Here is a 12,184-nt window from a genome sequence, read left to right as displayed (position 1 = left end):
TTTAAGTTACTGTGTAAAACGTTTTAGAGTTTCAATTCAGTGCCAAAATACATTCTATACACAAGTGATATTAGAAAAAAATCACTTCTTGTAGTTCTAAAGTAAAAGCAAATAATGTTGAAAAACTAGATGTGTATTTTTTTAATGAAATGGATTAATACTCCCTGGAAAACTTCTGATACTCATTCCATTCGATCAAAACATTCACAGTATGTAATATATTGTGAAATACACATTCAGTCAATTCCAGAAAATGTATCTCCTATTATTTTTAGTAATTTCAGTGTCACTGTGACAAGCAAAACAAAGATGAAAAGTCAAAACTGCACCCTTTTGCTTCTTAGAGATTAGAATGCCTCAAACATTGTGACACCCACTTTGTGGATGTCAAACAGGGCACAATTTTGGCAACCAAATCCTTATGGTTAAGGGCTGTCTGAAAATAAGGGTGGGAATTTTTTTGGCCTCTGTAGGATGGCACGGTAAAATAAGCATTATGCTTCAGTGCCTATTTAGATCCCCTCAGAAATTGGCAGTAATATAATGGAAATATAACTAGCCTGGTGTCAGATGGATCAACGCTGAGACCTTAACTATTTGTAGATTAGTTCCAGGAGTTGCAAGGTAGCAACATTCCATTTTGCCAAACGGTATTGGAAGGGCAGGTGCTTATTCAAAGGTTTTTGATAAGTCACTCAGGTCAGTTCAGAGGAGAAGTCATCCGCTGGAGTTGAGAAAGTGAGATGGTCACTAGCTCTGTGTTAGAGTAAACTGTGTGAAGCTTGGAAGAAGCCAGTAAGCTTTAATGCTTTAGTGCACCTGAGAGATTGAAAGTTGAAAATCTCACAAACAGTATTCTTCTGAGTGCTCAGTGTATCACTTAGCTGCCTATTAATTCTTACAATGCCTCCCTGTGTTGTGATAGCACAGAGACATCAAACCGCTCTTGACTCCTCTTTGAGTACCCTACTCAGAACCTGTGTAGCTCAGCTGCCTTTCTGGCTGTACTACATTTGGAGTCTACATCTCTCTGTCTGTTTTTTCTTGAATAGACTAGATTTACACCAGAGTGAAGTTTGACTTTGGGTGCAGTCAGATGATAAACAGACACGGTTTGGACTTTAGGTCAAAGGTTTGAGGTCAACTTATACCCAAGATGTATGAAAAATGAAGGATATTTTGACATAAGTTTGGAGTCAGTTTTTTGACAAGTTTAACCATTACTGGAACATAGAGAGCAATAAACTGAATGGGGCTTTGCAAATACATGCAGAGTGGATATTTCCCCTCATATGGGAGTCTATAATCTTGGGGTACAGTTTCAGAATAAGATGGCAATGAGGACTTTTGTTTAGAGTCGTTACAGTGACCATGTAGAAAACTGGTAGGATGGGCCTTACTCTGGAATTCCTGCTGTATTCCCAGCACCACATTTCTTGTTACTGTTTGTTAACTTGCATTTTAAGAGAGTTGGTTGCAAGCCCACGTTCTGCATTCTCAACCTCATCAGCTTCCTTTCAGAGGTGAACATGTCTCATTGTTGTACAATTTGTATGGAATATGCTTAACTGACATCTTTAAGTGATCATACTAAATTGTTTAAGTCATCTTTTTTTCAATGCATTTATTTATTTGGACAAATTAAGATGTGCAAAGTCTTTGAAAACTTTGGTATTGATAATTAAATATCTGATACTTTTAAAAGTCTGGAGAATTTTTGGCAGTTTCTCACTCATTATTGCTATATAGGTCAGTGCGTCAGTTGTCATGGAGAATGGAAGAGGCCGTGGAGATATTTGGAGGTGGGGCATGAATGGGTAAGGAATGTATATGAGGCCCTGAGGAGTGTTTGAGGGCAATGCAATAAGGACTAGAAGCCCTAACGTCTTCGAATATAACTGGGACTAGGTCCCAGAGAACTGGGAGTTGACCTTGGATCTTGCCCATCCTTGCAGCTGCCAAACACTCTGCTTCCACATTGGGCTTTGCTCCATCACATAGCACAGCAAAAGTTGTAATTTTTAAAAATTAATTTAAGAGATGTGGGCTTTGCTGGCTGGGTCAGCATTTGTTGCCAATCCAGCCCTAGTTACCCTCCAATACATCAGGGCATATTTACCAAGATGAGTTTGGTATATTAGGACATTTTCCAACTTGAACTTCCTGCTTTGGTAGCCAAATCCCAGCCCATAGTTTCAGTCAAGGTTTATTGAGATAACAAAACACTGTACCATTTATGTCACCACCCACTGTCAAATCAAGCTTTCAGGATACTGACAGCATAAGCAAAATGCATCAGATACTATAGTTTTTGAGGTCCTCAGTGCAGGATATGGGTTGTGAACTGGTGCACATCCTTATTACTATTATCTTACATGCAAAGGATGCTGACGTCCTGGATCTAGTCAGTTGCGATATATGATTGCAATCTGTGCAGCATAGTTATTTTAATCAGCTGCCTGTTTGGACTTGTTTTGACACATCTCTGGGATAGGTGGAACCCAAACCCTCACCTCTGAGGTCGGGACAGTACCACTGTGCTACAAGAACCCTATGTTTGCAGGGTAACTTGATGCAAATTAGCCAATGTTACATAATTGGGCAGTAACCAACCATGACTTGTTGGGAAGACCAGAGAGCCACATGATAAGATGCCTTCAAAGTGGAGATCATTATAAGCTATCAGAAATTACAAGTGTTCCAAAATTGAGCATGTAATGGAATTTAGTGATTACAGGTTAGATTTTAGTAGAAGTTCAAATATTGGCGTATAATATGTAAACAACAGTACCAAAGTTCCTGGATTCAAAATATCTAAAAGCAATTAATGTTTTTAAAATGTTAGTTGTGCAAGTAAATTGCTATCAAATAAACACCTTAAAAAGTCATAAATCATTTCTTGTATTTTTCTGAAATCTTTTTTTAACAGTCATTCATTTTGCTGTCATGATTTGTTTTGTAGATAGCCTTGGGAACAGTAACAAATGTTGAAGAAGCAGTGAAATGGCTGAGCTACACCTACCTTTACGTGCGGTCACGAGCAAACCCATTAGCCTATGGGATCAATTACAAAGCTTGCCAGGTAAAATGTAGATAAAGTTAGTGCGTACTTGTGTTTTTTCCTCTTTCTTCTGGTACAAACTGCAATCTGAAAACAGATATTTGTCTCTGTAGTTACTTTAAAAGATGTAAGTTTGTAAAGAAAACATTTTTTGTCATTATAAATCCACATAAGCACCTAAGTGTACTGACATTGTGACTGAACCCAGTGCATTTATTCTGATTGTTTTGGTAGTAAACGTATTGGAATTGTTGCACATTAGCATTCAGTGATTCACTGCTCAGTGTCTCATCAAAACAACTGTTGTGCTTCAGTTGACATGAAACCTCATTCTGTTTCATTGTAATGGGAAGAGTGATTAATCCTCAATGTGGTACAGGAAAGAAAGAAAAGAAAACTCACCTGTTGGGTTAAATTGCAAAGACAGAAGTATAATGGTAAAGCTTATTTATTGTCTGCTAAATACCATTATCTTTTATCTGACTCTACCCTTTTGTCCTAATTATGTCCACTTATATCCTTTATTCAGATGGACCCTGGGCTGGAAAAATACAGGCGAGATCAAGTCATAGAGGCTGGCCGAAAACTAGACAAAGCCAAGATGGTTCGTTTTGAAGAGAGGACTGGTTATTTTTCTATAACAGATCTTGGTAGAACTGCCAGCCATTACTATATTCAATATAATACTATTGAGGTATGGTTTTAACAATTTTGAATCTCGATAATCTGAAATTGTTCGGAAGAATACCTTGTTTTGGGTTCAGTAAAAAATAAGATTTTGTTTTTCTCTATTAGGTGTCAGTGAAATCCAGGATAAAATATACAAATGCCCTTCATCATTAATTGGGGCAGGTTCTTGGATCTATTCCTATCTATTGCATTATTTTTAGAAGATAGTCTGGTTTTACATCAGTAGTAAAGGTGTTTGATTAATTCATTGATTAATTGAGATATTTGCACTTGCATCATGACAGCCCAAATAACAAGTTTTAATTGTAATGCCATTATTGCCACTTTTACATCAAATTTCTTCATTTTTATTTGAGGGGAGATGGGATTTAATCCGTCAATGCTGACTGGCTATGTTGACCATTTAACAATTAGGTTAAGCTTAGGTTATGTCACAAAGATCATAGAATATCTCTTAGTTTAATAATTGCTGTGCTGTTTATTAGGACAAATGGGGTGAATTTCCTGGAAGGGCATACTTGACTCCAAGCCCCATAGTCAGTCTGTTGTGCCCTGGCAACATTATACTAAAGTTTCTTACAAAGTTGAGGCTAATATGTAGTGAGCATTGGTGATGAAACAGAATTGCTACTGTTAATGTCTAGTGTTAATGTTGTGAGGCTAGACACAGAACTAAACAGCAGATTATTTTTCCATAAAAATGAAAGTAAAATTTCTTGTATCTGAGTTATGAGTTTACTTTTTTTTAAGTCTCATGGTTTGTAGGCATTGCTGGTTGGGTCAGCATTTATTGCTCATGCCTAGTTTTCCTTGAGGAGGTGGTGGTGTTGAACTGCTGATTTTCATGTGCTATAGGCAGGCCCATAATTCCATTAAGGAGGAAATTTCAGGATTTCAACACCTTATACTGAAAGAAGGATGATATATTTCCAAGTCAGGTGGCTGATGGCTTGGTAGGGAAGTGGTTATGGGTTTGGAAGGTGCTGTCTGTAAGGGCCTTTGGTGAATTTCTGCCTTGCATCTTGTAGATAGTACACACTGCTGCTACTGAATATCAATGATAGAGGGGATAGATGTTTGTGGGTGTCATGCCAAACAAGTGGGCTGCTTTGTCCGGGAGGATGTCAGGCTTCTTGAGTGTTGATGGAATTGCACTCATCAAGCAAATGGAAAGTATTCCATCACACTCCTGATATCTTGTAGTTGGCGCACAGATTTTGGGAGTCAGTTGGTGAGTTATTTTCTAGCGTATTCCTAGCCTCTAGCTTGCTCTTGTAGCCACAGTATTTATATATCTAGTCCAGTTCAATTTCTAGTCAATGGTAACCCCAGGATGTTGATAGTGTAGGATTCTGTGATGGTAACATCAGTGAATGTCATGGGGTGATGGTTCGATTAGTTGAGGGCAGGGAGGGACTGCAATTGTATAGGCCAGATTTGGAAGAGTGCAGAGTTTTGAAAGGTTTCTGACACTGGAGAAGGTTCGAGAAATAGGAATGCGAATGAATAGAGAGATTTCAAAGCAAGGATGACAGGTTTTATTATAACTAAGGTGTTTTACCAACACACTTTATTTGTGCCAGTACCAACAAGGCTAGTTGTAATTCAGAGTCAAAACATGTGGCACTGGAAAAACACAGCAGGTCAGGCAGATCCGAGGAGCAGGAGAGTCGACATTTTGGGCATAAGCCCTTCATCAGGAATGTGACATTTCTGATGAAGAGCTTTTGCCCAAAATGTGAACTCTCCTGCTCCTCGGATGCTGCCTGATCTGCTGTGCTATTCTAGTGCCACACTTTTCGACTCCGTCTCTCCATCATCTGCAATCCTCACTTTTTCGGGTAGTTGTACATACAGGGCCAGTAGGTTCCCTGAAAGGCATTGGATGACTGGAATTACTGTACCCAGGTTCAACAATCATCCCTTTAGTGAGACATTTTCCAATTGAAGTCACATGAAATTTTCCCCATGTCCAAACTCTCCAACAGAAATAGAAACATCACGCCATTGGGTTCAGCCTAAAGCTATAGAAATTTATCGCAGTAATTGAAAATATGCAGAGACAGAAAGAAAGTGGCAACACAAAGCTTTATGATAATACTGTAAAGTAATTGCCCCAAAATTTGAAAGCATTGTTTCCAGAATATGTTTTACAACATCTGATAATCTACAAGATTTCCCGCTGCGATGTTTGTGCATGGAGACAGTGTTTTAATCAACATTCGCACCAAATTCTGTTGATTTTTCACACAAACTGAAATAAAGCTGAAAGAATGGTCTACATACTTTGAAATATCATACCAAAGAGCCTTTGAGCATAGAACTGTTGGTCAAGTCAGACATTTACCAATTGAACTGTTATTTGAAGAAGCTTTGGGTCTTTCTGAACAATTAAAAAGGAAATCTTTTTCTATTACCTAAAGGGTTTCAAGATGTGGCTAGTAAGTCATTGCTCTAGAAGTGTTTGTGAAATTTAGCCTGAAAACCTTTGGGATCTCCATCTGACATGGTCCTTAAAGGGTTGTCACAGTCACAAGCAATCTAGTTCTGTTTCACCACACAGTAGTAAAAAGTGCATACTTTGCTTTTCACTGTTATAAACTAATAGCCTGAAAAACTTGATTTCTTTTTATGTAATAATGTGGTGCCAACTTGCAACTACTGCTTTAGTATTTGACTTCCAAATCAGTTTTTTTTTCTATTGTTTGCTGTTCATGCTTTATTGTGATGACCACATTTATAAAATCACCCCAACATGTAAAAAAGCTGTGATATAAATGAGAGGCTAGCTGAGAATTTATTCACAATTCCTTCTCTTTCATTTCCAGACATTTAATGAGCTGTTCGAAGCTCACAAGACTGAAGCAGACATTTTTGCTCTTGTATCTAAAGCAGAAGAATTTGAGCAGATCAAGGTAAAAAGATTTGAGAACTGAAGGGCTAGTTGCTTCACCGTGAATAGTTGATTAGCTGATGAAGGCTGACAGAACCTAGTTATAGTTGCTGTTAAGTTTATTGTCACATGTACACACAGTGAAAGGTTTACAAGTTGCCGCTTATGGTGCTACCTTAGATACAAAGGTACAAAGCAGCAAAATAAATAAAATAAAGCTAAAAAATTAAACATGACATTCCTTCTTACTAAAAAGTAGAAATTTTAAAAAACACATTTAACAGTTCAACACCACAGTCCATAAGTGCCTGGCTATGCTGGGCTCGCAATCCTCACAAGGTCTCAATCTCCCCCGGTTCCGGGCTTGACCTCACCCTGCTGCCAACTGGGCTGCCTACTCTCATGACCTTGCAGCCTGTTTCTGCTCCCGCACTCGCCACTGGCCATCTCAAGCTGCCTCCAGTTCAGGAGGAGCTGTCAGCTCTCACCGGCAATTGCCCCAGGTTGTATATTCTTGCTCTCACTGTCACTTGGGATGATTGCCATTGACGCCGAGGACCCCTCTCATCATCATGTTGGATTCTCCCTCCCTGTGGTGGCTCGATCTCCTCAGCACCTCTCAAACTCACACCTTACAAGAGGTAGGTAAATTAAACTAAGAAAAGAATTAGTGAAAGAAGAAAAAGAAAGTAAAAGCGGACAGAGCAGATGAGCCCCAAACAGGAGCCCACACACTGTGCTGCTACTCTGCCGCCATTTTGGAAATGTATGCATCTATAGTTGATTTGTAGGGAAGTACTTTTTGCTTTAACAGTTATGACTTTGAAATTGTTAATAGATTTGGCATTTATGAGGTTGAACTTAAAGATTTGCAACTTTAAAACACTCATGCAATGATAAATGAAAAAGCATCCACTCATACCAGGCCGACATACACTGGGAACCATTTAACCGATTAATGAATTTAAACTTCAGTAATTGTATACCCATAAGTAATTTAGCAATTAGAACTCAGAGATTTGTGTTTTATTGTACATTGTTCAAAGTAATTTTGAAAAGCAGAAGATAGTGCTAAATCTGAGAAACAAAGTACTTGTGGATTTTGGTTCCATTATTACCACAAAGCAGTCACTCAGAAGGTAAAACATTACACCTGCAATTGATAAACATCTTTTACTTAAGCCAACAATATGCCTTGACTCCTGCCTTAGAAAAGTACTATCTATTGTACTAGTCTTGATGCTTGTATTTATTAGTTCAACCACCCTCACAGCTTTGCACAACAGTCAAGTGACTGTCAATTGACTCCCACTGGCAAGAACCTTATGTCACTTCTTCTGCGAAGGTGTACCATAATAGATGCTACATAGGCATTTTATAGGCCGTGGTAAACCTTCCCTGTGATCAAGGATCCCAGGAGCAGATGTCTCTTCCCCTGAAAGCTAATGGCAGATCAGAGGCTGGCAGCTATTCTTTATCTCCAGTGCACAACCAGAAGCCCGGGATCAGCAAATGACCCAGGCCACATGTGAGTGGGGTGTAGGATAAAAGGTCAGGAGGTTTCTTTCACCTATCACCTCCCATCCCACTTCCCAAAATTGGGTTCTTCAATCAGAAGCTGTACCTGACATTGAAGGATCCAACGACAGTGTTTGTTTCCTGGGCTTCCTGTCTGATGACTACCCTGCCGACCACTGACCAACATGGGATGAGGCCCTTAAGTTTGCATTAATTGCCAGCTTAAGGGTTTCCCTTGATGTTGATATGGGAAAGTCATTCAAAAGGATATCCTCCTTTAATTAAGAGCAGAGAAAGGAATCTTTCAGTTTCATCTTCTGCACTTTGTTTTATCCACATCTTGACTGTGATTCTTGTTCACTTCTTCCAACTTCACAGCTTCTGCACATACTAAAGCTTTGAAGAATTTCAAATTAATACAATTTTTACAATGGTTCTCAGCTGGTCAGAGCGTAAAATGGAATCCTTTGTGTCAGGCAGCAGTGAGCCTAGAGACAGACAGGAGACTTAACCAGGCATCTGCCTTTGTTTCTGACTCCCATACCCTATGAGACCTCTTCCCCCAATAAAACATAACACTTACCTTTCCTGTGGGTGACACTCTGGCCAGGGAAGTGGGTGTTAGACCAGCAGCAGCCTTGACATTACTGGTTCTGAAGTTTCCAGCCTCTGACTGGTCCCTCAAAGTAGATGGGGCTACCTTGTCCTGGGTCCAAATCCTAGTGGAAAGACAACCAGCAACCAAGCAACTGCCTGTTTGCCAGAAGATCCAACAGACTTGACAGACCACAAGTTTCCCTCCTCCAACCTCACCTGCCTTTGAATTAAACGAGGAAGATACTGCACATAATGTCTGTTGTAACTACTTTAAGGCTGTAATATATTGCCACCTTTTCTTTACCGAATTAGTACAATGAACATATCAACTTCAATACATGATATGACTAGCACAATATAGGTTTCCTCTAAATACAAAACCAGAACAGTATCCTGGTATGATATCATATGTCACAGAGTGCATCAGCTCAACTACCATGCACCCTGATCATAAAATAGTTTTGCTGTGCAATAGTTTGAAGGAGCAAAATTGCACAAATAATTCGCTATGTTTTGAGGACTGTTGGAATATTGTGTTCATTTTGTTTAAATGCACAGTCTGGCCAAATATTTTCTTTCATGTCGGTCATCCTTGAATAGCAGCTTATTTAAGTCAAAGATTTTTTTGTGTGTGAAATAAGAGGGAGGGAGACAATCATCTGTTTATCTCAAGGAATTATACAAACAAATAAAGAATTATTTAATTCTTCACATCGAGGAACAATGGCCTATCACTTCCTTTGCTTGACACACAATAAATGTCAGATAAATTGAAGTGAAAGGCTGAAACCAAACATTCTCCTTACCTGAGTCGCAGTATAGTAGGTCCTGTGTTCTGGTTTGCAGAGAATATGGTTTAATTTACTCTTTTTTTATAAAATTAACTGCAAGATTATCTGAATTTAAATCCCCAGTTAGGCAAGAGAAAATTTTAGTTCAATGTGAAGTATTATGAATGAATTAGCTACTTTGTCGCATAATCTTTTAAGGAAGTTCCAAAACTGCACATGGAATGTGTGGGAAAATATCCCAGTGTTTCTCAAATTTGTCAGTTTTGTGCCTCTGAAATAGTGTGTGTTCTATATCATGCAGTAAACAGTCTTTAAAACTAAAAAGAAAAGAAAGAGGCTTCAGAGATACTGAATCCATTGGTTAGAATATTCCAAAATTCCCTGGATTCTAGGAAGGATCCAATAGATTGGAAAATGCTAATATAATGCATTATTCAAAAAAAGAGCAAGGCAGCGAATAGGAAACCCCAGACTAGTTAGTTTAAAATCTGTCATTGGGAAGTTGTTGGATTCCATTATTGACGAAGTAATAACAAGATATTTGAAAAATCAAAGTGCAATCTATCAGGATCAGCATGATTTTATGAAGGGTAAATCATTTTGACTAATTTGCTAGAGTTCTTTGAAGGCGTAACTGGTAATGTGGATCATGGGGATCCTGGAGCTCTGGTATATGCAGATTTCCAGGAGACGTTTGATAAGTGCCGCACAAAAGGTTAATATACAAGGTAAAATCATGTGGTTAGAGGTAATTTATTAGTTTGGATGGATGTTTGGCTGACCAGCAGAAAGCAGGCAATCAGGATAAATGACTTGTCTGGTTGGCCTGATGTAACTAGTGGGGTGCCATAGTGTCTGGTATTGAACCGCAACTATTTACAATTTATATTGGACGACATGATAGCTCAGTAATTAGCACTACTGCCTCACAGCACCAGGGACCTCGGTTCGATTCCAACATGAGGCAACTGTCTGGATGGAGTTTGTACATTCTCTCCATGTCTGCGTGGGTTTCATCCGGGTGCTTTAGTTTCCTCCCACAGTCCAAAGATGTGCAGGTTAAGTGAGTTGGCAATGGTAAATTGCCCATTATGCAGGTTAGGTGGATTGGCTATAGGAAATGAAGAGTTACAGGGAGAGGGAAGGAGGGTAGGTCTGGGCAGGATGCTCTTAAGAGGGCCAGTGCAGTCTCGATGGACTGAATGGCCTGCTTCCACACTGTAGGGATTATCTGATCCTATGATGCTATTAATGACTTGGATGCTGGGTAATGTTGCCAAATTTGCAGACAGCATTAAAGTAGGTGAGAAATAAAAAAAATTACAAGTGTTTATGGATCCTTTAGGTGACTGGGCCAAAACTTGGCTGATGGAGTTTAATGTGGATGAATGTAAGGTTATTCATGTTGGTTGGAAGAATAGAAAGGCAACTTCTTAACTAAATGGAAGTAAATTTCAGAGTGCTTCAGTGCAGAGGGATCTGCCTGTCTGTATGAATCACAGAAAGCAAATATGTAGATACGACATATCATCAGGATGGCAAATGGAATTTTGGCATTTATGATGAAAGGAATAGAGTGTAAATGTAGGGAAGTGTTGCTGCAACTGTGCAAGGGATCAGTGAGACAAAGAAGAGTCTAGACTAATCGAGTCATACAGCACAGAAACAGACCCTTCGGTCCAACCAGTCCCCATAAACATAATCACAAATTAAACCAGTCCCACCTGCCTGCTCCTGGCTCATATCTTACCAAATCTTTTCTATTCATGTATCTATCCAAATGTATTTTAAACGTGGTAAATGTACCCGCCTCCACCAGTTCCTCAGGAAGCTCATCGCACATGCAAACCACCCTCTGTGTAAAACCCTTTTTAAAATCTCTTTCCTTTCACCTTAAAAATGTGCCTCTCGTCTTGAGGTCCCCCATCCTAGGGAAAAGTCAACTGCCGTTGACTCTCTCTATACCTCTCAATATAATGTAAACTTCTTTCAATCATCTCTCAACCTCCTTCACTCAGTGAAAAAAGTCCCAGCCTATCCAGATTTTCTTTATAGCTCAAACCTTTCATACCCAGCAACATCTTTTGAACCCTCTCCAGCTTGATAATGTCCTTTCTATAACTGGGTGACCAGAATTGGGCACAGTATTCCAGAAGAGGACTTACCAATGTCCGGTACAAATTTAACATGACTTCCCAATTCCTATACTCAAAGGACTGAGCAATGAGGGCAAGCATGCCAAACGCCTTTTTAACCACCCTGTCTATATGTGATGCAAACTTCAAAGAATTATGTACTTGCACCCCGAGGTCTCTCTTGGTCCCCTTATTTAAGGGACGCAGTTGCATTGGAGGCAATGCAGAGGAGGTTCACGAGACTATTCTAGAGAAAGGGTTTTGTCTTGTGAAGAGATATTGAGCAATCTATTGCCTACACGATCTAGAGTTTAGAAGGCTGAGAGGAAAGCTAATTGAATTATGTAAGATGTTGAAGGGGATTGACAAAGTATATGTAGAGTGGATGTTTCCTCTTTTGGGGTAAAAGAGCATCAGTGCAATGACAAAATCTTGCTTGACCCCAGTTTGCAAATGTATTAGATCAGTGGTAGGTCTATTGATGAGGTTCAAAGTTTGC

General features: G+C 39.2%; 1 protein-coding gene across 3 annotated transcripts in view; it reads left to right on the top strand.

The window, feature by feature from the left end:
• The window catches only part of ascc3 (activating signal cointegrator 1 complex subunit 3), a 541,129-nt gene that overhangs the window by 329,278 nt on the left and 199,667 nt on the right, over positions 1 to 12,184 (top strand). For all 3 annotated transcript variants that reach the window (XM_043687007.1, XM_043687008.1, XM_043687009.1), the window contains 3 exons: positions 2,963 to 3,082; positions 3,591 to 3,755; positions 6,580 to 6,666. In XM_043687007.1, coding sequence (XP_043542942.1) covers positions 2,963 to 3,082; positions 3,591 to 3,755; positions 6,580 to 6,666 — 372 coding nt within the window. The remainder of the gene's footprint in view (positions 1 to 2,962; positions 3,083 to 3,590; positions 3,756 to 6,579; positions 6,667 to 12,184) is intronic.

This window comes from Chiloscyllium plagiosum, chromosome 3 (genome assembly GCF_004010195.1).
Source record: "Chiloscyllium plagiosum isolate BGI_BamShark_2017 chromosome 3, ASM401019v2, whole genome shotgun sequence".
NCBI classification, from domain to species: Eukaryota; Metazoa; Chordata; class Chondrichthyes; order Orectolobiformes; family Hemiscylliidae; genus Chiloscyllium; species Chiloscyllium plagiosum.
Note: the sequence above shows the minus strand (reverse complement) of the source record. Positions and strands in the feature narration are given on the sequence as shown.